This window comes from Girardinichthys multiradiatus, chromosome 7 (assembly GCF_021462225.1).
Source record: "Girardinichthys multiradiatus isolate DD_20200921_A chromosome 7, DD_fGirMul_XY1, whole genome shotgun sequence".
Classification (NCBI taxonomy): domain Eukaryota; kingdom Metazoa; phylum Chordata; class Actinopteri; order Cyprinodontiformes; family Goodeidae; genus Girardinichthys; species Girardinichthys multiradiatus.
The window spans coordinates 49,469,183-49,496,963 of record NC_061800.1 but is presented as its reverse complement, the minus strand read 5'-3'; the positions used below and the strand labels follow the sequence as shown (position 1 = coordinate 49,496,963).

The following is a 27,781-nucleotide window of genomic DNA, read 5'->3' as shown; positions in this document are numbered from 1 at the left end:
TATTCTATGTGGGATTAATCTATATCAAATATATAATCTAGACTCTAATATTTATTCTATGTGGGATTAATCTATATCATGTATATAATCTAGACTCTAATATTTATTCTATGTGGGATTAATCTATATCATATATATAATCTAGACTCTAATATTTATTCTATGTGGGATTAATCTATATCATATATATAATCTAGACTCTAATATTTATTCTATGTGGGATAAATCTATATCATATATATAATCTAGACTCTAATATTTATTCTATGTGGGATTAATCTATATCATATATAATCTAGACTCTAATATTTATTCTATGTGGGATTAATCTATATCATATATATAATCTAGACGCTAATATTTATTCTATGTGGGATTAATCTATATCAAATATATAATCTAGACTCTAATATGTATTCTATGTGGGATTAATCTATATCATATATATAATCTAGACTCTAATATTTATTCTATGTGGGATTAATCTATATCATATATATAATCTAGACGCTAATATGTATTCTATGTGGGATTAATCTATATCATATATATAATCTAGACTCTAATATTTATTCTATGTGGGATTAATCTATATCATATATATAATCTAGACGCTAATATGTATTCTATGTGGGATTAATCTATATCATGTATATAATCTAGACTCTAATATGTATTCTATGTGGGATTAATCTATATCATGTATATAATCTAGACTCTAATATGTATTCTATGTGGGATTAATCTATATCAAATATATAATCTAGACTCTAATATGTATTCTATGTGGGATTAATCTATATCATATATATAATCTAGACTCTAATATTTATTCTATGTGGGATTAATCTATATCATATATATAATCTAGACGCTAATATGTATTCTATGTGGGATTAATCTATATCATGTATATAATCTAGACTCTAATATGTATTCTATGTGGGATTAATCTATATCATGTATATAATCTAGACTCTAATATGTATTCTATGTGGGATTAATCTATATCATATATATAATCTAGACTCTAATATTTATTCTATGTGGGATTAATCTATATCATATATATAATCTAGACTAATATTTATTCTATGTGGGATTAATCTATATCATGTATATAATCTAGACTCTAATATGTATTCTATGTGGGATTAATCTATATCATGTATATAATCTAGACTCTAATATGTATTCTATGTGGGATTAATCTATATCATATATATAATCTAGACTCTAATATTTATTCTATGTGGGATTAATCTATATCATGTATGAGTTTCACTTTCTGAAATGAGGGACAAAGATATTGAAGTTTTTCATGATATTTTAGTTTTTGGAGATGTGCCTGTTTATTATATATTGGAAATGAATGACAGTTTGGAAGTTTAAATCCGAAAGGTTCTGAATATCTCACCGGGTCAGAACCATCGATACACTGTGTAGGAAAATTTGAACAAATCCTCCAATTTAAACTGTGATTGTGGAAAAATTATCAAAATGATAACCAGGTCAGGAAAAGTCCAACTCCCTTGACCCATTTAAACTTTGAATGATGGTTCTGATGGAAGGGCTGGCTGAGCTGTACAGATGGAAATGTTCTGAGGATCTTTATCATTTTATCAAAGCAAACAGTGGGATCTTATCAACAGGTTTACCTGACTGGTGGGATCCCCCAGCAGGTTACAGATGTGAGGAACGATTTTACTTAACGTCAGGCCTTGAGCTCCATATCTGAAACAAATAAACACATTAATTCTGTTTTTTTATTCAAATCAGACAACAAATGAAAGCCATGGAGGGTGTCTGGCTCACGTGTTCAACGTGGCGATGAGACAAAGGCACACTCCTTCTCTGGTCCGGTTGTTTTTATGTTTGAAGCCTCCCAGCATTCGGTCCCACACGTACTGAGACAAGAACAAAACCCACAAAGCTCCACAGGTTAAACACAAACACCCTGGACTTTACTAGAATATGTCTGAACGGACTGAGAAAGTCCAGCAGAACCCAACCAGCACACTATGGATCCTTTTCAGTGAGACGCTGATCACAGAGGAATACCCATGAGGCATTCAGGGAACCTTCAATCTAAATCTTTGTGCTTTGGCATTAACTGTTAATAATTACTCAATGTACTCATCACACTTCAGAACATTTATTTAAAATGCAGGACCTAGAATCAGAACCAGCTTTATTGGCCAAGGCACAAACATGGAATTTGACTTAGGTTCAGATGCTCACAGCATCCAGACATCAAGTATAAAGATATAAACTTTAGAGGACATAAAGGAAGGATAAAGGAGCAGTACGTACTGCCATTTATTTACTGTAAAGGCTGGTTGTGATGGAGAAAATACGCTGACTTAGTTCCAGCAGAGGAGCTGACTACTCAGGCTGTGAGGTGTTCATGGTGTCCATCAGAGAAACAGACTCTGTGGAGGCTGGCCTCTGCTAACAAGAAGCTGTTGATCCACTGACAGGTGGAGACCGGGACTGGGATGGACATTTTAACCATGCATACCACCGGAAAACTGATCGTTTCCTCCAACCATTAAATCACGAGGAACAAAAAACCTGCTCATCATTCAGACCAGTCTAATTCAAAGCTTGAAATCAGTTTATTAAAGAAAGAAACAGAATCCTGAAATACCTGTGGAGAGGCAGCTTGGTCCATTATCTTTAGCAGCAAAGTTTGGTCTTGTTCTCGAACTTGATCTTTGGCGTCTCCCAAACGATCAATAAGGCTGGGCAGAACTGACAGAAGAAACAGAGAGAGGAGCGTCTTGTAGTAAAACAGCAAAATAATCAGCACCTCTGGTACAGATGTGTCTTATTACAGCAGCAAAATCTCACCCTGAATATTTCAGAATAATCCAACATTTAATCTGAGGATTTTCAGTCAGTGGGAGAAAATCAAGATAACAACTGGCGTCATATTTATTAGCACCTGAAAGAAATCATATAAACCTCTGATGAATGGATTGAATTCCTGAAGCTTTATTTAGTCCCACCGACCACTCAGAATGCTTCACACTACAGTCACGTTCACCCAGTCACACTAACACACATTCAGACACGGATGTGCATCAGTAGGCAACCAGGGTGCCTTGCCCAGGGGCACATCAACATGTGGCAGGAGGAAGATGGAATCAAACCCACAACTTTTGGACTGCGTTTCCCAGTGAGCCGCAGTCGCCTTGATGAGTGGAGAGGATAACGAGGGAGGGGAAACCATCTCCAAAGAGTGGCCTCATGGGGTCAGCAGGTCTCCATACTAACCATCAGACTCTATCTACATGCATGATTATTACTGTGACACTAGAGGCCTTTATTTTGTAGGCTGACCGACAGGAAATGGGGTAAAGAGAGAGGGGAAGACATGCAGCAACAGTCAACGGGCCGGGATGCGAACCCGTGACGGGTGCATCGAAGACTGTAGCCGTTGTACATGGGTCACACGCTTCACCTCTGCACCACCGCTGCGCCTCAGGAAAGTCTTTTCTATGACAAACAAGAACTCTACTGGACCTGTGAGCCTTAATCGGATCTGACTCAGTTGAAACCTTTCAGCAGTGAACCCTCCAGATAGGTCTGCTGGTAAAAAAAGGATGAAGATGTGGGAAAGCACCTGATGCCTACTGATAAGTATGGTGGAGGAGGTGGGATGCTGTGGGCCTGTTGCCCTGGGAACCGTGTTGGAGTGCATAGCTTCGTAAACCCCAGACATTTGAAACAAGTTCAGCAGGACAGTGGTCCAAAACGTGGTCTCATCAACACAGAGACGGTTCAGGAGACTTCCCTCCTGGACCTAAATCCTGTAGCGGGCCTGCAGGCTGAGCTGAAGACCATCAGAGAGGACCAGAACTCTGGACCATCTATAGAGGTGTAAGATCCTTCTCTTTGGATGCTCCAGGCTAGGGCGATGCTACAGAAGACTGCTGTCCTGTTGGCAACAGGGTGAAGAACAAGGGTTTACCAGCAGAGGGGAGAAGTGTGGAACCACACATTTGGATAAAGTGAGTCTGTTTCCTCCTCAGAACTGGTGCTGCTTATATAAACCATACATTTCATGCATATTTCTGATGAGCAGCAGGAAGAAGGTTCAGAGAGATTGATGAAATCTTAGAAAAAGTCTAAATTCATTTCTTTAACTTTACTTGAGACTCATAAACTTCAGGGTATCCAGAACCACAGTACCAGGCCCACAGGCAGAGGAAAAGAAGAACAGAGATGGAATTTCATTTCAGGATTTAAGGAGAACAAAGAAAAACAGCATCTGAAACTCAGGCCAGACAGAAACTTGGTCAGGAAATCCCATAATATTCAGTGTTAAATAAAATCTGATCAAAGTGAGTCTTACCTGTTCCTAACTGAGCCCTGAATCTGTCCTGTAACCTGGTCACCAAGGCTGAGAGGAGGTCCAAGCCGAGCAGATTCACCTACAAACAAACCAAAGCAAACATCTAAAAGGGGTGACCTTTAATTTAAAACATCTGTGTCAACAAGTCCATGAAAAGTTGTTAAAGCTTCTAATGTTTAATGAGGACTGGGGTCATCTGCTAATCACTTATCAAACAATTCAAAACTGAACAAAACATTTAGATGCTCTCCAAAGCTTCCTGATGATGAGGTGAAAGAGCTGCTGAGTGAACCTGGACATTTCTTCAGTGCCTGGTGCCACTCTGCCGCCCTCTAGTGGACTATGACAGTTCAACCATCACATGCACACCACACAGAAGCTCAGATTAAACCGTTCTATGTTTGTCCATTATATCCAACTTCCGGCTAGGGAGTGAAGCAGATCTAGTTTGTGTTATCTGCAGAGAGTCAGAAATGAACCTGATGGCTCTGAAACCAGAACCAGACTGGAAATCCTGTAAGAAGGTCTGGTTCCACCTAAAGATGAAAGCTTTCTGTGCTGATGTTAATCCAGTTCAAGACAAATGTGGAGATGATCCTGCTTGTTCCCAGTTCGGATTGGACCTTTCCAGGCTGCGTCTGGTCCCTGATCCAGTTTGTGGTGTTCATTGTCAGGATATCAGGGCGTAGTCATGTCTGGTTTAGGAACCTCAGGGTCTTCACTTTTTGCAGATGATGTTGTTCTGTTGGATTGTTCCAAGTCTTGAACTTCTGTGGTTCAAAGCTTTGCTTCTTTGAGTCTGAGGTCATGGTCCTCATCCGTGGACTGCTCCCTCTGGGTCAGAGGTCAGTCTCTGTACTGCTAATCCAAGACCAATTTGCAGTGGTATATTTTAAGAAGGGACCTCCAGCCTATCTGCGAGGCCCGTTGAGATGACACACCACAATAAATCAGTCCTGAGCCTGCCTCAAGAGGGGACATATCTATAGGTTTCCCCACAGCAAGATCTCCAGAAGGTCTCCTACCAAACGCCCTAATGACCTCAGCTAATTCACCCAGTTCTACTTTAAAGATACTGTTCCAACCATGTAAAGGCAGGGTTGGGCCCAAGCAGCCTCCACCTGGATCCAGTAACAGTAACTGGATGAGTAATCCTAATATCATTCCAGTATTTGGGAACAGCGGGTGAGATTAGCCAGCTGTGATCACAGAGTGACTCAGCTTCATTCAGCAGGGAGCAGGATGGAAACGTAGGATCCAGTTACAGTTCAATAAAAGCATGAAAACAGGCCGTGCAGACAAGACACACTTCACAGGAAAGGCTTCATGCTCGAGTTGTTTGAGTGAAAACTGAAATCTGAACATCCTGCTGCCTGCAGACAAGCTGCTGCAGGTACCATCATGGCTCTTGTGCTTCACTTTAGTGTAAAAACAAGCATCAACCTACAGCAGGAAGGGTCAGGGTTCACATATTCAGGAGTAATGAGCCTCCCAAGCAGATTCAGAGGTTCTTACTGCACATACGAACCTACAACATAAGTACTGGAAGAAGGATTGGTCCACAACTGGTCCGTTCATGTTTTTAGGATAAGTGCTGATTGTAAGGTCTAAGAATAAACATCAAAAAATGAAGGAAGATCTGAACTTCTTTTGCCTTCAAACATATAGTTCATCATCCACCCTTTAAGCACACAGAGGCACACTGCACACACTGGTGGTTCCAAAACACACTTCAGTGTTCCCAAGAAAGTTCTCCACAGCTTGAAAGAACTTTCTGGGTTTGGATTTGAATCAATCTCAACATGATTCCCAACAGATCTGGAGGAGAAGCAGTCCCAAAACAACACATCAGGCTGATCTACAGAAATTCAACATCACATGAGCTGAGCAGAGCTTTAATAGAAGCACAACTGTCTCCATGTTTCTGACTCCACTGTGTCCTAGAGGTAGAGACGAGGTCCGTCCGATGGAAACCACGAGACGGGCCATGACGTGAGCCGAAGCGCTCCTGAGGCCCCTTCGCCACAGGCTGATGACTAAAAACAGCAGCAGTGAAAACACTGAAACCAAACAAGATTCAGCTAAGTGCCACCCAGCCTCTAAACTCTGCTGTCAGCGTAGAAACGCTGAGCAGGACAGAAACAGTGGATGTCTTCAATCAGAAGAAAGACGGATGACTTCATGAGGGACAACTGAGCCTCAGCAGCACAGAGAAATGAGAGGCATGAAGAAGTTCTCCACAATGTTTGGGACAAAATAAAGTTCAGAATATTAGAGCTTATCCCAGCATGTAATGACTGCTTCAAGTTGGTGATTCAAAGACATCAGTAGTGCTGATGATCCTCTGCTTGGATGCTCTGGAGATCTGCTGTCAACCTTCACCTCCTGTTCTTCTGAGAGGTTGGCCATTTAAATGTCTGACACACCTCCGTGTTCGCACAGGTTGCCTGGATCCAACGGTCCTGTTCATATTTACTGGTAGACCTACAGCTTTCACTGCATCCTCCCAGGGGACGATAACGCGCTGGTTTATACACTGTTTACTCAGAGGAGACGAAGAACCAAATGGAAGTCTAAAGTGGTTCCAGACCAGAATCTCCGTGTTGTTTCTGAGATCTGAATGATCCACACTGATGAAAAAAGCAGATCTTTCCTCCCTGGGTTTCCTTTAAAACAAGCCTAGTTGTTGCTTTTCTTCTTCTCCTCATGGTCTGACCACAGTTTTTCATCTGCTGTGTATCTGGCGCCACTCACTGACTGACGTTATTATTGTCCCTGCCAGCATATACAGACAAAGCAGAGCCAACAACGCAGACGTCCACAGTGATCCCTGGTGGGCTCTACATCACACAGGGTTTACAGTGGAGCACGCTAGGAGGTAGGAACTAGGCTTAATCTCCACCAGATGGATTTAAATTAGTCGACTTAAATCAACTTTCTATGTGTGAGCTTTAGGAAACTCCTGGTTCTTTCAGCAGGATGTTTGGGATCATTATATTGTTGCAGGGAGAAGCTCTTTCCACTGAGTTAAGGGAAATGTCCTGGAACTTCAGCCAGTTTGTCCACCTCAGAATGATTCAGCAGCTTCTTCATCAATGAAGATCAGTAATCCAGAAACTGTGGCAGCCATATCTGCCTGAGCCATAACACTCCTACCACCATGTTGAACAGATGGTTGGATCCTGACCATTTTTCCACACTTTCCTCTATTTGGTTCTGATCCAGGTTTATCTTGGAGAAAAATGACTGGGCGGATGGACGGAGACGAGACGCAACAATAATAAATATTTTTCGAGACGTTTTCTTTACTTATCCAGACTTGGGTTAGGTTTAGGGATGGTGTTAGATCTTAAAATCCAACCATCTTGCTGGAGTCTGTCTGAGGAGAACTGTGTATAAACAGAAAGGCAGATACCAAGTTCTAACGAGGACAGATATCACTCTGACAATCTCTGGTCTGCAGAAATCTCTTAACCAGATTTGGCTGCCTCTTAGTTCACTAAAAACCTGGAGGGTCACCTTTCAGGAAGATTTAGGTCCGGTTGGTCTACAAAGAGACGTTGGACAGCAGGAACCCAAACCCACGTTCCTGTGGGGCTGATTCATAAGTTAACAGCATTCTTGTGCTCTGGGGTCAGAGAGCCCAAACATTACTGTTAAGCTGTGATGGTACCTCAGCCAGTAAGACCATATTTAACTGGGTTCTGGAGCATGAGATACATACATCCACAACAATAAAATAATGCCAAACGCCTATAATATGACGTATTACTGTCTCCTGTCTACAACAGGAGAAACTCCTCTCAGACATGACCTGCTCTCCTTCCTGGTACTGAAGTCTCCTCTAACAGGTAGAATGAAAGGATCTGATAGGACTGCATGCTGCCTCGGCTCATGGTGTAACCCAGAGGAGGCTGCAGCGCCACGGAGTTCCTGAGTTCCTCTGATAGACAGCAGAGGAAGACTCAAAGTGTGGAAACATGAAGAAGGACGTGGAGAATAAATCCAGCTGCCTGGGAGAGGTTCATGAGAAATCTGTGGTCAATGATTTACCAGGTAAATCCAGTCAAACCACAAATGATTGAGATAGTTTCAGTTTAGAGCTTTCAAAGAAGCTGGAACACCTGCTGGTTTCTTCTTCTTGTTTAAGAAAGCCAACGTTAACAAGTGCAGCAGAAAATAAAACAACACTTCGCAATGAATGAAGACATTTAAAGTTTTGGGACAGTAAGTCCACATCAGCATCCAGCAGCTTGTAGAACCTCCTTCAGCATCAGGAACTCTGGGAACACAGTGGTTCTCAGTCTCTCAGTGTTGTGGAGGAGATACTTGCTGGCCTTGGGCTGAACCTGCTGGGACGTCCACTACTGGGCAGCTGTCTGAAACGCTTTCAACTGTAGATGATTTGGAAATGACCTTCTAACCCTTCACAGGTTCATAGGCAGCTGCTTCCCTACAGTCATTGCTGATGTCTTCACGCCCTGGAGCTGTTAATCAATGCCATTTAGCAGTTGCTACATCAGGAGTAGGTGGCAGCTAGTGCCACTAATTGTAGTTTTCCATGTTCTGTCTGGTGATGAATGATCCATTTTAAACCAGAACTATTTAAACAGTTGACGAGATTTCTGCTGAAACAGAAGCATAAACAACAAACATAAAAATGAGTTTATTCCAACAATGTGACCCACAAGCCCTCAGAAAGTGTTTAAAACTAGGATGTTTGGCTACAAGGCTCAGCTGGTTGATGAGAACCGAACCCACAGGAACTCTCAGCGGATCGATGCCTGCAGGAGAAAAATGTTCCTTTCCTTTAAGGGATGAGTTCCCACCTGGACTGCAGGTATAGATGATTACGGAGCAGCAAAACATATGAGACAAACATGACATTGCAATAATATTGGACTGTGATGAAGCCACATTTTTCTTCTTCCGTGATCACAGTGTCCCTGTTAATCTCTGAATTTTAGAGGAATGAGGTATACCAGGTTTGGGAATAAAGAACAGGTAAAGTCTCTAGAGACAAGATGGCGCCGCAGATGGTCGCCTCGGCGTGTTGGTGCACATTGTTTAGTTTTTTGCTTTAAAACGGTCTTCTGTGATGGTACCCGGAGCTCTCTCACCAGAGAAGAACTCATGAACATCAGGGCTACTACACCAGAGGAGTTATTTCCAACTTTTCTGCCTACTGCTCTGGAATATTTGGACATCCTGGTCAAAGGTTCGCTCACCTTTGTTCACTCGGTGAAACGCCGGAAGAGAGGGAAACGGGCTGGGGTGCTGGTACATCTTCGCCAGCGTGGACTACGAACACCGTTACCTGGAATATTTCTCTCTAACGTGCGCTCACTTCCCAACAAAATGGAGGAACTACAACTGTTGTTGGGGAAAAACAGGGACTTTTATTCACCGTCAGTTTTGTGCTTCACGGAGACGTGGCTGTGTGGATTAATACCGGACTCTGCGCTGCAGCTGGCAGGATTCCAGCTCTACAGAGCGGACAGAGACACGGAACTCTCCGGCAAAGCGAAAGGTGGAGGAATCTGTTTTTACCTCAACAGTGGTTGGTGCAACGACGTGACAGTGATTCAGCAGCACTGTTCTCCAGACCTGGAATCCTTCATCTTAAACTGTAAGCCTTTCTATTCCCCCCGTGAGTTCGCTTCGTTCATCCTGGTCGGTGTTTACATCCCACCGCAAGCTAACGTGCAGGTCGCACAGCGCATGCTCGCCGACCAGATACTGAGTGTGGAGCGGACCAACCCGGACTCCTTAGTAATCGTCGTTGGTGACTTTAACAAAGGTAATCTGACCCACGAACTCCCCAAATACAGACAGTTTATAAAATGTCCGACCAGAGAGGACAACATTCTGGATCACTGTTACACCACCATCAGAGACGCTTATCACGCCGTCCCACGTGCTGCACTGGGCCAATCCGACCACATCATGGTCCACCTGATTCCTGCATACAGGCAGAAACTAAAGCTCTGCAAACCTGTTGTGAGGACGACAAGGAAGTGGAGCAGTGAGGCTGTGGAGAATCTCCAGGCGTGTTTAGGCTGTACAGACTGGGATGTGTTCAGGACTACTACCAACAGTCTGGACGAGTACACAGAGGCTGTGACTTCCTACATCAGCTTCTGTGAGGACAGCTGTGTACCATCATGCACCAGGGTGAGTTACAACAACGACAAACCCTGGTTCACAGCTAAACTCAGAAGGTTAAGACTGGATAAGGAAGAGGCCTTCAGGAGTGGGGAAAAAGACATATACAGAGAGGCAAAGTACAAGTTTGGCAAGGCAGTGAAAGAGGCCAAACGACTGTACTCTGAGAAGCTCCAAAACCAGTTCTCAGCCAACGACTCTGCGTCTGTCTGGAAAGGGCTCAAGCAAATCACCAACTACAAGCCGAAAGCCCCCCACTCCATCAACGACCGACGCCTCGCCGACGACCTGAACGAGTTCTACTGCCGCTTTGAAAGACAAAGGGACAGTCCTGCAACCATCTCCCACGACGCCCCCCAACAGCTGCAGCCACAATCCACCACCCCCACCTCCCCAACCTCAAGAGGGGCCTTGGCACCTCCAACCCCCACCCTGAAGTTCCCCCCCACCAGCCCCCTACCCACGCCGAGGACGGCTCTTTCCATCCAGGAGAGGGACGTCAACAAACTCTTCAGGAGACAGAACCCCCGGAAAGCTGCTGGTCCGGATTCTGTCTCACCAGCCAGCCTGAAGCACTGCGCTGATCAGCTGTCTCCAGTCTTCACAGACATTTTTAACACCTCACTGGAGACATGTCATGTGCCAGCCTGCTTCAAGTCCTCCACCATCGTCCCTGTTCCCAAGAAGCCAAGGACCACAGGGCTTAATGACTTCAGACCCGTCGCCCTGACCTCTGTGGTGATGAAGTCCTTTGAGCGCCTTGTGCTCTCACACCTAAAAGACATCACCGACCCCCTCCTGGACCCCCTGCAGTTTGCCTACAGAGCCAACAGGTCTGTAGATGATGCAGTCAACCTAGCCCTTCACTTCATCCTCCGGCACCTGGACTCCACAGGAACCTACGCCAGGATCCTGTTTGTGGATTTCAGCTCTGCTTTCAACACCATCGTCCCAGTTCTGCTCCAGGAGAAACTCTCCCAGCTGAGTGTGCCCGACTCCACCTGCAGGTGGATCACTGACTTCCTGTCTGACAGGAAGCAGCGCGTGAGGCTGGGGAAGCATGTCTCTGACTCCCTGACCATCAGCACCGGTTCCCCCCAAGGCTGTGTTCTTTCTCCTCTGCTCTTCTCCCTGTACACCAACAGCTGCACCTCCAGTCACCAGTCTGTCAAGCTTCTGAAGTTTGCGGACGACACCACCCTGATCGGACTCATCTCTGATGGTGACGAGTCCGCGTACAGATGGGAGGTGGACCATCTGTTGGACTGGTGCAGCCAGAACAACCTTGAGCTCAACGCTCTAAAGACAGTGGAGATGGTTGTGAACTTCAGGCAGAACCCAGCCCCACCTGCCCCCATCACCCTCTGTGACTCCACAATTGACACTGTGGAATCTTTCCGCTTCCTGGGAACCATCATCTCCCAGGATCTCAAGTGGGAGCCAAACATCAGCTCCCTCATCAAGAAAGCCCAGCAGAGGATGTTCTTCCTGCGGCAGCTGAAGAAATTCAACCTGCCAAAGACTATGATGGTGCACTTCTACACAGCCATCATTGAGTCCATCCTCACCTCCTCCATCACCATCTGGTACGCCGCTGCTACAGCCAAGGATAAGGGCAGGATGCAGCGTGTCATTCGGTCTGCTGAGAAGGTGATTGGCTGCAGTCTACTGTCGCTCCAGGAACTGTACACCTCCAGGACCCTGAAGCGGGCAGGGAAGATTCTGGCTGATCCCTCCCACCCCGGTCACAGACTCTTTGAAACTCTCCCCTCTGGCAGGAGGCTGCGGTCCATCCGGACCAAAACCTCACGCCACAAGAACAGTTTTTTCCCATCTGCCACCAGCCTGGTTAACAAAGCCCAGAAACCACCCTGACACTCTCCCTTTCACCTGTAACCTGCAACTCTATGAGTTACATTAACGCTCAGCTTGGACTCCTGCTTTACTTGATGAATGATCATCTGCACTGTTGTATTGCTCTTGCATCTTATACTGCTCTATATTTACTCTCACTCACTTAAAACTGTGCACATATATTTATATTATATTGTAGATATGTTTATACTGTTTAATTTGTACTGTATTGCACCGACTACGCCAAAACAAATTCCTTGTATGTCCAAAAACATACTTGGCAATAAAGCTTTTCTGATTCTGATTCTGAAAAAAGTCCTTCCAAGCAAAGTTAATGTAAAGTGAAATATTGTAGCCTGCCAGATATTGGTGCTTAGCAATTCATTGTTTTCTGCAAAACTAGATGGACATTAAGAAATAGGACTTTGTTGGAGTTTATTCTGTCTGCAGTGTAATCAAAGTAAAACACGCTGTGACTCATGCTGAAAGACCAGAATATATTCCTAATCTACTCAAACTGTCTGGCATCCAAGCACACAGTTGATTAGAATAATCTGACCCTCATTTATCTGAAACAGTCTGGTAGTACACTTCACAGTCTCACAGTCATCACATCAATGGCCGACTGAACTTTTACTGAACAGAACCAGAAGTTCAAACCCACTGACAAGGTTCAAGAATGAACCACATTATAATTTATATTCAAATAAAACAATTCAGGCCCCACTCATCCCAAACTAAAGATATGAGATATTGGAATTATACCAAACATGGGCATAAGAAGGGCACGTATGTGAATAAGATTAGATTAAAGCAGATTATGAGGAGTCGGGCTCCACCTCTGGACAGATTTCTTCTGGCAGTGTGCGGGTTCCTTACAATCTGGTCTGTAAATATGCCAGGAAAACAGCAGGCTTCGAAAGGTTAAAGACCAAAACCAATAATGGATGAAGACCCTTAGATGATGGGAAAAGACAGCCAGACCGTGGGGAATGAAGAAGTCCTGGTAAATCCTGGTAAGTCCTGGTAAACATGTGTAACCAGCCCAAAAATAAACAATCTTTTATTGCAGCAGCTTAATCTCATTCTGATGAAAGGACAAAAGTCAAATTTTTAGAATCTGATTTCAGGAAAATCACCAGAACCATAATTATTGGCACCCCTGCTGTTAACATTTTGTACAACCCCCTTTTGCCAATAAGGTAGCAGCTAGCATGCAGGGCCTTTAGAAGAGAAACAGACCCACAGCATGACAGATCCTCCTCCATACTCATCAGTGGGCATGAGGTGTTTTCCTACATGTTCATCCATTGTTTCACAGCAGACCCTCCAGGACTTTTAAAGTTCAATTATCAGCCTCTTACAAAACCTTTCCATCAACAACCCACGAAGACGAGCTCCCTCTGAGCTCCATCTGGTCATTAATAAACTAGAGGTGGACACGGAGACAACCTGCACGCCCCCTTATCTGACCAGTTAAAGTCCCAGTAAAGGTCAATTACCTCCATGCTTACGTTTGTGATGGTAGGACACAAAGTAAGCTTTGCCTTGTAGATGGCATCTAAGGTTGTCATGGAGACTTGGTTTCCTCCAATTCACCAACAGTGAGCTTTGGGAAACAGAAGACCATGAATTATTAATTAGATGTTCCAAGAAACTCTGATCAATTATCTAAAAGATAAAGAAAATAATCTTTAAAGAGATTCTTAGAGGTACTAATCGTGGGACTTTTATCCCCACTGAAAACATTTACTCCAATAAAAGGTTTCTACACATCTTTACCAGAGCAGCCAGTAAATGAGGTCAGAGCTGTACGAACAGAAACTAATGCTGATGAAAATATTTGAACCCTTTCAACACTGTCAGTTGTTGTCTCCATAGAAACAACCTGCCAGACCCTAAGGTCACAAAGCTGCAGAAATGTGCTGCATAGCTCAGACCCCTCATCCTGCTGCTGGTGTGGTCAGAATGCCTCCGGCATGTTGCCAGTCCCTCCATGTCAGCCTGGTTTTCTGATTGAATCAGATCAGCACCGGACTGTCAGGTCCAGTTTCCACTCTGAGGAGAGCAGAGGTGACGGCTCGGACAACATGGAGCCACCTGTGATGGTGGCCCAGAGAGGTTAGCCGATACGCAGCCAGAATATCTTCTAGACTTTCATTGTTTTTTCCTTCCAGTCAAACGCATCTTCAGTTTGTTCTGGTCAACAGTTCTCCAGACTTCCTGACAGTCTGTCAGAACTGTTCTGTGGACTGGCTGACTATTAAAATGTTTTTATTTGTGTTTTATTTCTCTTTTCTCCTTCTCTACCTTTGACCTTTTTGCCCCATCTCTCTTTCTTGCTTCTCGTTTCCGTCTCCGTCTCCACTGCATTTGAAATCATCCCAAAGCAGTTTCTAATAAAGTTTCTTTTATAAATATCAAGCAGAGCAATAAAGCGTTGGCCGTAAAGCTCCACTTGTGAAAGTAAATCTGTTGGGCTTCTTCTTGGCACTCTGCCCTGCTGAACAGGACAAGCTAAAAAAATAGGAACAGATATATTCCTTCGGTCTTTTCTAGGAACGAAACATAAAAGTGGATTTTTTTCATTTACAAATATGCAACTATAGCCTGAAATCTGAAACAGTAGGGAAGGTATGGAAACTGTACATGAATAACAAATGGACATTTAGGATGTGATTCTGTCCAAACGTATCCACCACCAACAACTACACATTTCACACCCAACAAACCTGACCTTTATGGAAGAGCTGCAAGAAGAAAGACAGAAGACGTCCAGCTTATCAGAAGCCATGTAGGAGACACCAAAAACATGTGGAGGGAGCTCTGACCAACCTAGCTTTTGACCTAAGTGCAAAACGCTATCTGTGGAGGAAGACTAACACTGCACATATCCCTGAACACATCGTCCCCACAGAAAAACATGGTGGTGGCAGCATCATGCTGTGGGGTGCTATTCTTTAGTAGGGACAGGGAAACTAGTCAGAGTTGATGAGAAGACGGATGGAGCTAAATACAGGACAATCCTGGAAGAAAACCTGTTAGAGGCTGCAGAAGACCTGAGACTGAGGTGGAGTTTCACCTTCCAGAAGGAGAACCACCCTGAACATCACATCTGACTCCACCCTCAAACCGTTGGGCTGGATAGTCACTTCTCCTTCCCTCCAAATGTCCGCATTGACTCCTTCAGTTAGGCTGGATGTTAGTTTTATGTTGGATACTCTGCAGACATTTTGTCTCCTAGTCGACTGCAGGCAGCGTTTGCTCTGCAGAGAGGCTGAATAGCAGGACTCCGTGTCCTCGTTGGTGAACCAGTGGTTCACTGAGGGACCATCAATAAATTACAGTCGATAAACTCATTTGACCCAAACTGTCAGAATCAAGGCTGAGTTGTGTTACAACACTAGACTAATGAGACGTAGCAGATATCATGACATTTTCATTGAGCTTCCATTTTATATTTAAGTTTTTACAGAAGATTGTTTTTTTTGGCAGTTTTTTTATTATTTTTTATGGTGCTTGCCCTCCTACAGATTTCTTTCTGCACTGAAATGTATCAGATATAGGAATAAATCGTTTATGTTGGACAAACCTAATTTATTTGACTTAATAAACACAAAAACATTTTTTTTCAATTATTGTAGATCTTCAAGAAAATAATCCCTAAAACCAGTCAGGAATTCTGGCCTTCAGCCACATTGGCGAGTTTTCCAGAAGATCAAACTCCAGCATCTCACCAGGTTTTAATTCTAGGCTTTGACTTTTAGGCATTCAGAGGTGAACTTAAATCTTGTCTGTCTGACAGATTCCAGTTTGTTCATGTAAATGATAAATCATCTTTAAACTCCAGGGTTAATTGTGGAGTACCACAGGGTTCAGTACTTGGGCCAATTCTCTTTACTATGTATATGCTTCCAATAGGTCAAATTATCAGGCAGCATAGAATAGATTTTCAATGTTACGCTGAAGATACTCAGCTTTACTTATCCATAAATCCTGATGAGTCCAACCAGTTAGATAGACTACAAGCATGTCTTGAAGATATAAAAACTTGGATGACTTTAAATTTTCTGCTTCTAAATTCAGACAAGACAGAAGTTGTCGTCTTTGGACCGGAGTCTTTAAAAAAGAAACTACTTAGTCAATCACTTAACCTGGATGGCATTAAATTGACCTCCAGTAATAAAGTAAAAAACCTTGGTGTTAACTTTGACTAGGACATGTCATTTAAATCCCATATTAAACAGGTTTCTAGGATTTCCTTCTTTCACCTCCAGAACATTGCCAAAATTAGAAATATCCTGTCCAGGAGTGACGCTGAAAAACTAGTCCATGCATTTGTTACTTCAAGGCTGGACTATTGTAATTCTTTACTATCAGGATGTCCACAAAATGCAGTTAAAAGCCTTCAGCTGATTCAAAATGCTGCAGCAAGAGTTCTGATGAAAATTAAAAAGATAGATCATATTTCTCCTATTTTAGCTTCCCTTCATTGGCTGCCTGTTAAATCCAGAATATAATTTTAAATTCTCCTCCTTAGACAGAAAAACTTTTTATCCAATTTGAATAAATAACTGAATCTGACTGAACTGATCAGTGATTAGGATTAATTGGAATGTATGAACCTGACTGTTGTGAAGAACCTTGAGACGACATGTGTTGTGAATTGGTGCTATAGAAATAAACTGAATTGAATTGAACTTGCTGGTGTGCTTTAGACCAGCGTGCTGCTGTATCATCCAATTGGACCTGAGAATAAGGCGAAGAACTGATGCTGGGACATTCTCCTTCAAGATGAAGGTTACATCAAGAGCAAGTTGTCTTTGTCCTGAAGCTGCAAAGAGTAAACAGACTACCACACTGCCACCACCGTGTTTTACTATAGTATAGTATGTCCTGTAATGAAGTGATGCAAAAAAACAGTCAGCATGACACAGAGACACATTAAAGGGAAGCTCTCTTTACTTAGTTTAATTTGGCCACATAGAAACCTCTTGGGGACATTTGATTAATTATTTCTTTAAAAATATTAATATAAAAGAGCAAAATAATAAATTGATAGAATCTGGTACGTCCAAGTCTAGTGTTGTAAAATAACTCCGTCTTGATTCCAAGTGTTTGGAAGTCATTAATTTGTGGGGTTTTTAGTTCACACGTGTTTATCGACTGTAATTTATTGATGGTCCCTCAGTGAACCACTGGTTCACCAACGAGGACACGGAGTCCTGCTATTCAGCCTCTCTGCAGAGCAAACGCTGCCTGCAGTCGACTAGGAGACAAAATGTCTGCAGAGTATCCAACTTACCCCCATACCACCTTAAAGAGACCAGTCCAGCACCAACTTAAAGTTTCATGTAAACTTGTTTAATTCTGCAATATTTGTCCTAAAACAGTCTCAGTGCTGCCCTCTTGGGGTGTAACGGTGGCTACTGCAGTTGAAGTTTCCTATTGGTTGAAACGGTCCAGCTTGGTCCATGTCTAAACCATAGCCCCGCGTTCAGGTATAAAACCATCTCACTCAGACACGCCCTCGTAGCGAGTCAGGAGGAGAACCTGTCAGCATTGATCGTACCGTTTTATGCTTTATACCTCCAATCAGATGCTTTACTGGAGAGAATATAAATCTACATGTAAATGTAAACCGTCTGACAGTCTGTTACTGCTTTGAACATTAGCCCATGTTAGCTATGATGCAGCTAACATCACTTTACCACTCGGAAACTGGACCCGTTCTGTCCTCCACTGCCTTGGCAGCACCAGCTTTGGGCATTGGTGAGCCCCATACTACCAGAGAACTCAGCAATAACAGATCAGCACTGCAGCATGCATGCTGTGGGATGGATGCTGCGGGATGCAGGATGCAGGACGCAGCATGCAGCTTAGGACTTGGCTCAGTTCTGGCATAGATCTGACATTTTCAGCATGCCCAGCTAAAACAGCAAATAATGCAGTGAAATCAGAGCTTTAAACAATGAGTTCTTACAGCTGCCTCAGATAAAGAAAGCAGTGTTTGAGCAGGAAAATAACTGCTGATGTAATCACGCTTTCAGGGTCAGATAAGCCGGTGACCTAAATTTAACTCCAAAATAACACACAATCAATCAGAGAGGAGGACTGTGATCCAGGGCCTGCCAAACCTAACCATAATAGAACACACAGCAAAAACCGGGAATTCATCAAACCCTCAAAGAAATATTCACCATTATTGGTCTAATTTAATCTTAACTACTTGACTTGTTAAAATCAGCAATATCCTCTACAAACTGGAGTTTATCTTTGCTAGAAAAAGCTGTAACTAAGTCATTTCACTGGAAACTTTCTCCTTCAGCCCTTCCAAGCAGTCATACTGGTCCAGTGTCCTGACCTTTAACCTGCTAACTGATGCCCGTAGAGTCTGAGATGGAGCTCTTGGGTTTCTGGTCATTTCTCTGAGCTTCACGCTCTGACCTTGGCCTGAATCTGCTGGGAGCTCCACTCCTGGGAAGACTGGCAGCTGTCAGTTTACTCTGGGGAATGATCTTTCTCTCTGTAGAACGATGGACTTCAGAGAGTTTGGACATGACCTTATAACTCCTCCCAGACTCATCAGGCAGCAACAGGAGTGTCTCTGAGGGCATTCCACCTTGGTATTGTCTATGCTCCGGAGCAGCAAAGCAACCAAACTCCTGCTTCTATAGAGGTTCTCAGATTGATGATGATCAGTTAATCAGTGGACCTGATCAGCAGCTCTTGATGTTTGTGTGAGAAACACTGTTAACCTCTCCTGGTATAACCTCATGAGATAACACCTACGATGTGGAGATAAAGGTTAACTGTAAAGTCACAGAGAAGACATCTGGAAAACTCCGAGCTCTGTGTGTCTGAGAGGTATATCAGTGGGTGGTAGACGTGTTGGTAAGCTGAACCAGAACAACCAGAATGCAGGAACAAGTTTTGGCTAAATTCAAACAGCATATCTGAAACCAGAACAATGCATATTTATGAGAATATGCAGATGAGTAGAGATTCTCTGGCCATAAATCAGAAACCTTCCTCCTAACGCCCAACACCCCCATCCATCTCTACCTGTACTTACTTTAAAATTGCTTGAGTTGACCCAGGAGCTGGCGATGCCATCAACCATCTTGTCCAGCGCCGTCTGGTCCTGCTCTAAGTCGTGGGACTTGTCCTTGTCCAAAATGTAATCAATGATCTCCTGGCCCACCTGCAGCCGTCGGCCCACGTCCTTCTGCAGGACCTGGGCCAGGCAGTTCTCCATGCTGGGCTCCATCATCCCAAAGTCTGATATCCACCTCCTCTGGTCCCCTTCTGGATGCTCTATGATGAGGGATATCACAGCTCCAAAAGCAGCTTCTGACCTGGAGGAGGAGGACTACACGAAGGAGCCTCTTACTGTTATTCCTCTGTGCCAACTGCTAGCTCACACGGGGGATAGTGGTTGTGCCTTTGGAACAGACAGCAAGAAATTTGGGAATGGCAGCAATGCAGCATGTGTGTGTCTGGACAGCAGCTGGGAAAGGTTTACTATTCCCTCCTACTTGGGTTGTTTTCCTTCTTCTGCTTCCCTCAGAGGAGTATGAGCCAAACCCCAGCAGGGGAGGGAGAGCTGGTTTTGGGGAGCAATGAGACAAGGCAGCAGATGGAGATGGGTGGACAGGTTGGCTTAGGGCTCCATGTCTTCTTCCTGCATCGGTCCAGAGTTGTCCTAGATGAATGGAAATGACAACAGGACATAGTCAATTCAGGTACGGCAGTCAGGATTTAAGTACCAGTTTGGGAACCAGGTGTAAACCGATCAATCAATCAATCAATCAAAGCTCATTTATAGATCACTTCTGAAACAGTCAGGTTAACACAAAGTGCTGTTTTGTTGGGATTTAATGTGACAGATGAGCACAAAGGATTTCGGAACGTTGAAGTAGAAGAAAATGATTCATGGTTTTCAACATTTTTCATAAATAAAGATCTGTGGTCTGTATTTAGCCCCGAGTCAGAACTCTGTAGAACCACATCTGGATGCAGCTTCAAACATCTACAGGTTTTCTCCATTCTTCTTTGTATCACCGCTCAAGCTCAGTCAGGATGGACAGAAAACATCAGTTTTAGGACTTACCACTGATTCTTAGCTGGATTTATAACTGACTTTGACTAAACCTTTCTAACAAATATGCTTTGGCCTAACCTGTCATATTGTACTCTACTACATGGCTTGTGACAAACTGAAAACATGACATCTTCTGGCTTTCTTCTTGCCACTCTTCCAAAAAGGTCAGATTAGTTGAGTGCATAACTGATAGTTGTCCTGTTCACAGATTGTCACACCTGAGCTGTGGATCTCTGTGGCTCCTCCAGAGTTTGGTTAATGCTTTCTTAGTCCAGCCTGTCAGTCTAGGTGGATGTCCACATCTTGGTTGGTCTGCAGGTGGTCCATCCTCTCTCCATGTTCAGATGATGGGTTGAACAGAACTCTGGGAGATGTTCAAACCTTGGATACTGTTGTAGAACCTAACCCTGCTTTAAACTGAACCAGAACTTTCTCCCTGATCTGTCTGCTGTGGTCTTTGGTCTTTATGATGCTGGTTGTTCTCTAATGTTCCGTAAGAAACCTTTGAGATCAGAAACAGAACATCTGCAGTTAGACTCAGATTAGATTACACACATCTGGACTCTGGTTAATGATTTCTCTAGTTTTTATTTAGTTAGAGTGAAGAGGGCTGAATATGAAGAAGTTGAGGAGCATGAATCATTTTCAATGATCTACTACGTGGTGTCGGTCTGTCACATGAAAGACAAATTAGGAAAGCTCAATGGGTGTAAATACTTTTGCCAGACTTTAAAACATGATAACACTAGTGTGGAACATTTGGATTGAAGAGATCCATTTTTCTCTGGATACACGATGGAGGATTGTGTGTCAGTCGAGGATGTGGAAGATGTGTAAATAATTGGATGTTTGATATCAGGATTTCTGCTTTTTGGAGTCAGCGGTTACCTGGAATATCGAGAAATTCAGAGAATGTCAGCAGCTGTTCTGACCATTATGAGGCTGCCTGGCATGTATGATGAGATCTTCACTCAGACTGAGATGTTACGTGAGCTGAATCACAGACTGGATGAGATCCTTAGGATTTCAGGCAGGTTGTGGTTCCTGGACTCATAGCCTGTTTCCTTGTGATAAATAAGCATTTTCACATGGGGTAATAAAATGGTGGGATATACTTTTCCAACAGAATTCCTTCCAGATTTAGGATTTTTTAACCTCCAAGTTGATGCATATATTTTTGTTCCTATTCTTCATCAGTTATAACAAGTCCTGCTTCATTTTCCAACTGACCCTTGATATATCTAGTTGAATGGGTATTAAAATTAGTAACAATCTTGTTTATTTGTGATATTATTCCTCCAGCAAGTTTTGATCTGTAAGCTTTTGTTAGTAGTTCAATCAGTGAATTATATTGGTCTGTGTCATGTTTGATTTCCTGATTATATTCAATTTCTTATTTGTAGGTATCTATAGTAATCTTTTTCTAAATTAAAGCTTTTCTGTAATGTGTCAAAGCTTTCCATTTGATTATCTTTTACAATCTGAAAAATGACTTTTATACCTTTTGTTATCCAGGTCTTAAATATTATTTGGTAAAAAGCTTTTACCATATGCTAACCAACTTAGTGTTTTTATTTCTTTACTCAGTTTATTGGTTTTAACACTTCTCTCCAAGTTGTTAGGGTCAATTCTACCCACATATTTTCTAATTTATCTATTGAGTCAAGTGGTTTTGTGTCTGCTAGCATTACCTGTAAAACAGCATCTGAACTTGAGCTGAGATTAAGTCATTTTTGAGATTTGGGAGGCCCCAGCCACATTTCTTCTTTGATAATTGTATTTTTTAACAAATACGGGTACTTTTTCCTTTAATTTGTAACCTGACATCAGTTCTGGCAACGAGTTTTATGGTTCTAATAAGAATAAGATGATGTCATCTGTATAGCATTTGATTTTGTGTTCCATTCCATTCATTATGATACCTCGGATCGTTTTTGTTCGTCTAGTATGTTGGGCTATTGGTTCCAGGTACAATGAAAAAAGGAGTGGAGACCAGGCACACCCATCTTACTCCTCTCGCTAATGTAAGTAAGTGACTGTTAGGTAGCCATTTATCCTTATTTTGGATGTTGTATTGTTGCAAAGGGCCTTAACATTATCTACTATTAAATCACCTATTTAAAATTTCTTTAGCACTTTAAACAGGTAGATCCAATTAACTGAGTCAAAAGCCTTTTCAGCATCTAGACTGATAATAATAGCCTTCCTTTATGTTTATGTCTACAACTCAATATGTTTAGGGCATGCCTAATATTGTCCTGACTTTGTCTTTTGCTAATAAATCCTGTTTGATCATTATTTATAAGATTTGGTATAACACTCTTCCATTCTCTTAGACATTATTGAGCTGTAGATATAATGATCAACATTAAGAATTAAAATACAGTAGGTCCATATTAATAGTAAAGAACGGGACAACACTTCCCAGTGGAGTGTATACATTGATTAATGTATCCACATTTCCATTTTATATTTCCTTTAATTAATCTATATCAGCCTTCTTTATCTTTAAGTTTAAAAGTCCTTTCAAAGATCACTTTACCTGATATCAATATCGTCACACCTTTTATGTCTTCCTATGTAGGTTGAGTAATATAGTTTAGTATATCCATATTTGGTTAGTTTTTGATTTTCTGAATGGTTTAAATGTGTTTCTTGTAGGTTAATAATTCTACGTTTTCCCTCTTAACTTTTGTCAATATCTTTATACGTTTAATTGGAATTAAGATGCGTTAACATTAAAGGATGCCACTTTTAACCTTTCAGACAGCAGTTGTTTGTGTAACGGAAGTACAACAAAACTCTCTGGACCAACTTAAAGAACTGGGATAAAGTAATAAGACGTTTTCATTACATTGTGACTACTGTGGTTCCAATGTGAAGGTAGCTAGATAATGCCTTACCTGACCTAGAATGGGGTCAGGAGGGAAGTCCTTTTCAGAAGTGAAAAAGAGAAGGGACCACCATGGCAGCCTAGAATGAGCATCCATAACTTTTTATAAGTCCTCCAAATATTTACAAAATCAAAGGGAAACAGATGAATAAAGACATTATTGGAATTGAGAAAAAGTCTATTTCCTGCCTGCGGTGCACCATGGCTCCGTGTCCTGTAGGGTTAACAGGTCTTGTCGTGGTAGGATCACCCATACCTCAGTCCTTCATGTCTTTCGTTGCCTTATGAGCCATTTGATAGAGGTGTGTCTTGTCCTTGTAAGAAGATACGAAGCCTGGAATCGGATCCTCTGTTCCCTAAGAATCCGCTTTGTTTGGTTGTATTCCTTACGACAGTTGAGAATTGTGGTAGAATAATCATGGTCGAAGTATGTCCTCTGGTTGTTCACGTAGATTTCTTTCTTTTCCCACGCCTTTCTCAGCATTTCCTTCTTTGTTCGGTACCACAGGAACGGGGCTACAGTCAATCTGGGTTTTATTGCTCCCATAGGTTTCAGTGCTAGAGTTCTGTGCGCTCCCTCAAGGTTGAGTTCAGGAGTTCAAGGAATCAGGAATGTCCAATTTCTCTCTGAGTAACGTTCCACCTATTCGTTCATCGATTTACCTGGTCCTTCATTCTCCGGTATGTTAAAGATCCTGAAATTCTTCCTCCTTGCTCTTGCTTCGTCAACTAGTTTGTCTTCGTTTTGTGTCTGGCATTTTAGCAAGTAGCTTCATCTTCTCTAGCTTAGCCTCCAATGCCCCGGTGCCGTCTTCTGCTTCTGTAATTCTTTTGTTTGCTTAATTAATATCTTCTCTATTGAGGTCAAGGTGTTGCTTATTTTCCAGTCTGAACTCTTGCATCTCTCATTGTATCATTGTATCATGTTTCACTACCTTTTGGTCTTCCGGTGCCATTCTTTATGTTAGTGTGGCTATCTTTGTGTTGTGGTTCATCATCGACTTCAGCCTTTTCTACAATGCTCAGCTGGAAGGGTTTTCTAAGATCTTTTAGAAGGAACGTGTTTCTTATGCTGCCATCTCAGTCGAGACCAGAACCGACAAAACTGCTTAATCTTAATACACCAATTACAAAAAATGTTTGTGTGTCTACTTCCACCTCAACATGAACTTTGATGACATCCTGGTCTTAATCTCTACAGTCCAGTTTGTTGATGGACCACCGCTACCAACAGTAGCAACTTGAACTATTCTGTAAACATCTTCCAAGGTTTGGGAGTTTCTTTATACTTAGAGAAAACCAGAACTGCAGCCTCCACTCTGATTCATCCAAAAAGGTGTTCAAGAAGGTTGAGATCAGGACTCTGAGCAGGCCAGTCAAGGTTCTCCCAACCTGCAGCTGTGGACTGTCGTTGAACATCGAAAGTGTCGACTGGTAGTGTGTGTTATTAAGTATCCCTTTTGGATTAAATCACAGAAATCAACATAAACCTGGTGATGCAGGCCACATTGATCCATGTGTAAATATGGTCTTTCCTCTGTGTGTGAGTTCAACCCTGATGTCTTTCCTTCCTGGCATGGTGTTAACACACACCTGCAAGCTTCAGAGCAGCTGATAATGCACCTGATCAGCAGAAGATGATTGTTACCTGAGAATTCAGGAACAAATCTTGGCTCATTGTTGTGAAATGAATCATGATGCAGTGTCATGAGTTGCTGTGTATCTGAGGTTTTACTGAGGAGCTTTATCCTGGTTTCTGTCCCGGTGTAAATCACAGCGACCCTTCCCTTCCCTTCCCTCTGCTTTGTCCAGGGTTAGCCCGGCTCCAGCTAGCAGCAAGCTGACAGCTCCCTCCCAGACTCCGCTCCCAGCAAACTAAAGCGGCCCCTCTGTCTGCTATGGGAGGCTGTAGAAAACCTTCCGTGTCTTTATTCAGCCTCTGATACAGCGGAACGGCCTCTCCGTTGACAAACACACGGAATATGCAGGAATTACAGCTACAGCTAGCTCCCTTTGAATGAAACGTCAGTTCGCAGCAACAAAAGAAGAAAACTGGAAGAGAAAAACGGAAAGAAACACCTTCATCATCCGTGTTAACACTCACCATATCCCGCTGCAGACTCTCCGGACATTCAGCTCTTCGTTTCTGCGTGAAAAGGTTCGGTCTGCGGCCCCAAATCGCTCCTATTTTCTCTTTCTTTCTGTCAACACTCTCCAACAGGAATGCTGCCTGAAGGACAAGAATGGGGATTGTTGTGCGCAGGCGCAGTCCATCCAGAGATGATGGCACTTGGAAAAACTGTCGCATGGAGAAACGGCTGCTCGGCAACTCGATCTCTGGCGACATCTAGTGGTCAGGGCGGGACTGCGCATGTGTGGGTCTCAGCTTGTAAAGGACTTAAAACAATATAACAAACTAAACAATACCTGAAACTACAGGGGTTGGACAATGAAAGTGAAACACCTGGTTTTAGACCTCAATAATTTATTAGTATGGTGTAGGGCCTCCTTTTGCAGCCAATACAGCATCAATTCGTCTTGGGAATGACATCTACAAGTCCTGCACAGTGGTCAGAGGGATTTTAAGCCATTCTTCTTGCAGGATAGTGGCCAGGTCACTACGTGATACTGGTGGAGGAAAACGTTTCCTGACTCGCTCCTCCAAAACACCCCAAAGTGGCTCAATAATATTTAGATATGGTGACTGTGCAGGCCATGGGAGATGTTCAACTTCACTTTCATGTTCATCAAACCAATCTTTCACCAGTCTTGCTGTGTGTATTGGTGCATTGTCATCCTGATACACGACACCGCCTTCAGGATACAATGTTTGAACCATTGGATGCACATGGTCCTCAAGAATGGTTCGGTAGTCCTTGGCAGTGACGCGCCCATCTAGCACAAGTATTGGGCCAAGGGAATGCCATGATATGACAGCCCAAACCATCACTGATCCACCCCCATGCTTCACTCTGGGCATGCAACAGTCTGGGTGGTACGCTTCTTTGGGGCTTCTCCACACCGTAAGTCTCCTGGATGTGGGGAAAACAGTAAAGGTGGACTCATCAGAGAACAATACATGTTTCACCTTGTCCACAGCCCAAGATTTGCACTCCTTGCACCATTGAAACCGATGTTTGGCATTGGCATGAGTGACCAAAGGTTTGGCTATAGCAGCCCGGCCGTGTATATTGACCCTGTGGAGCTCCTGACGGACAGTTCTGGTGGAAACAGGAGAGTTGAGGTGCACATTTAATTCTGCCGTGATTTGGGCAGCCGTGGTTTTATGTTTTTTGGATACAATCCAGGTTAGCACCAGAACATCCCTTTCAGACAGCTTCCTCTTGCGTCCACAGTTAATCCTGTTGGATGTGGTTCGTCCTTCTTGGTGGTATGCTGACATTACCCTGGATACCGTGGCTCTTGATACATCACAAAGACTTGCTGTCTTAGTCACAGATGCGCCAGCAAGACGTGCACCAACAATTTGTCCTCTTTTGAACTCTGGTATGTCACCCATAATGTTGTGTGCATTTCAATATTTTGAGTAAAACTGTGCTCTTACCCTGCTAATTGAACCTTCACACTCTGCTCTTACTGGTGCAATGTGCAATCAATGAAGACTGGCTACCAGGCTGGTCCAATTTAGCCATGAAACCTCCCACACTAAAATGACAGGTGTTTCAGTTTCATTGTCCATCCTCTGTATTTTACTGACTGAATATCCCATGTCTTGGTACCTCTTACTGTTAGCTATATTAGAAACGTAGAACCCACTCGGTACCGTAAGGAACAGAATCAGAAAATGACTCCCACCTGTAACAGCAGGTTGGAGAAGAGCCCACAGCACCACTGTTAATCACAGACAAAGAGACAAAAATATGATATTTGGAGCTTGCATATTTTCCTAATCAGACATGAATTCCCACTGGGAAACATGGAGTCTGAAAAGGAATCGAGTTCACAACCCAATATGGCTGCCATACATAAAAAATACAGCATTTATTAGAAACATGTAGTTTGTATCAATTTAAGTGTTATACAACCTCTAGGTGACTGTGGCTCAGTAGGAAGAGTAGTCGTCTTGCAATCAGAAGGTTGTGGGTTTGATTTCAACTTCCTCCTACCATATGTCAATGTGCCCCTGGGCAAGGCACTTAACCTCAAGTTGCCTACCGATCTGTGTATTGGTGTATGAATGTGTGAGTGTTAGTGAGAGCGATTGGGTGAATGTGGCTCTAGTGTAAAGCGCTTTGAGCAGAAAGGCGCTATATAAGTTCAGTCCATTTAGTTGAAATGGAGAGAAATACATTATGTGCTTGTAGTGCTAATAGTAGCTAGCACCAAAATGAGCAAATCCCAGTTTTTTGATGAGCAACTAACTCCAGAGTGACATTGCCATCAT

At 42.9% G+C, this 27,781-nt stretch overlaps 1 protein-coding gene across 25 annotated transcripts in view; it reads right to left on the bottom strand.

Annotated features, from left to right (window-relative positions):
- Nucleotides 1-25,619, bottom strand: part of clasp1a (cytoplasmic linker associated protein 1a) — a 98,250-nt gene extending 72,631 nt beyond the window's left edge. For 24 of the 25 annotated variants that reach the window (XM_047371313.1, XM_047371317.1, XM_047371321.1 and 21 more), the window contains exons 1-6: nucleotides 25,481-25,619; nucleotides 19,455-20,084; nucleotides 4,361-4,439; nucleotides 2,651-2,754; nucleotides 1,816-1,907; nucleotides 1,659-1,734 (exon numbers count right to left, since the gene is read on the bottom strand). In XM_047371313.1, coding sequence (XP_047227269.1) covers nucleotides 1,659-1,734; nucleotides 1,816-1,907; nucleotides 2,651-2,754; nucleotides 4,361-4,439; nucleotides 19,455-19,652 — 549 coding nt within the window. In that variant the 5' untranslated portion in view covers nucleotides 19,653-20,084; nucleotides 25,481-25,619. Of the gene's footprint in view, nucleotides 1-1,658; nucleotides 1,735-1,815; nucleotides 1,908-2,650; nucleotides 2,755-4,360; nucleotides 4,440-19,454; nucleotides 20,085-25,480 lie in introns of those variants that run through there. The other variant, XM_047371335.1, reaches the window with a different exon arrangement.
- Nucleotides 25,620-27,781: the final 2,162 nt, after the last annotated feature.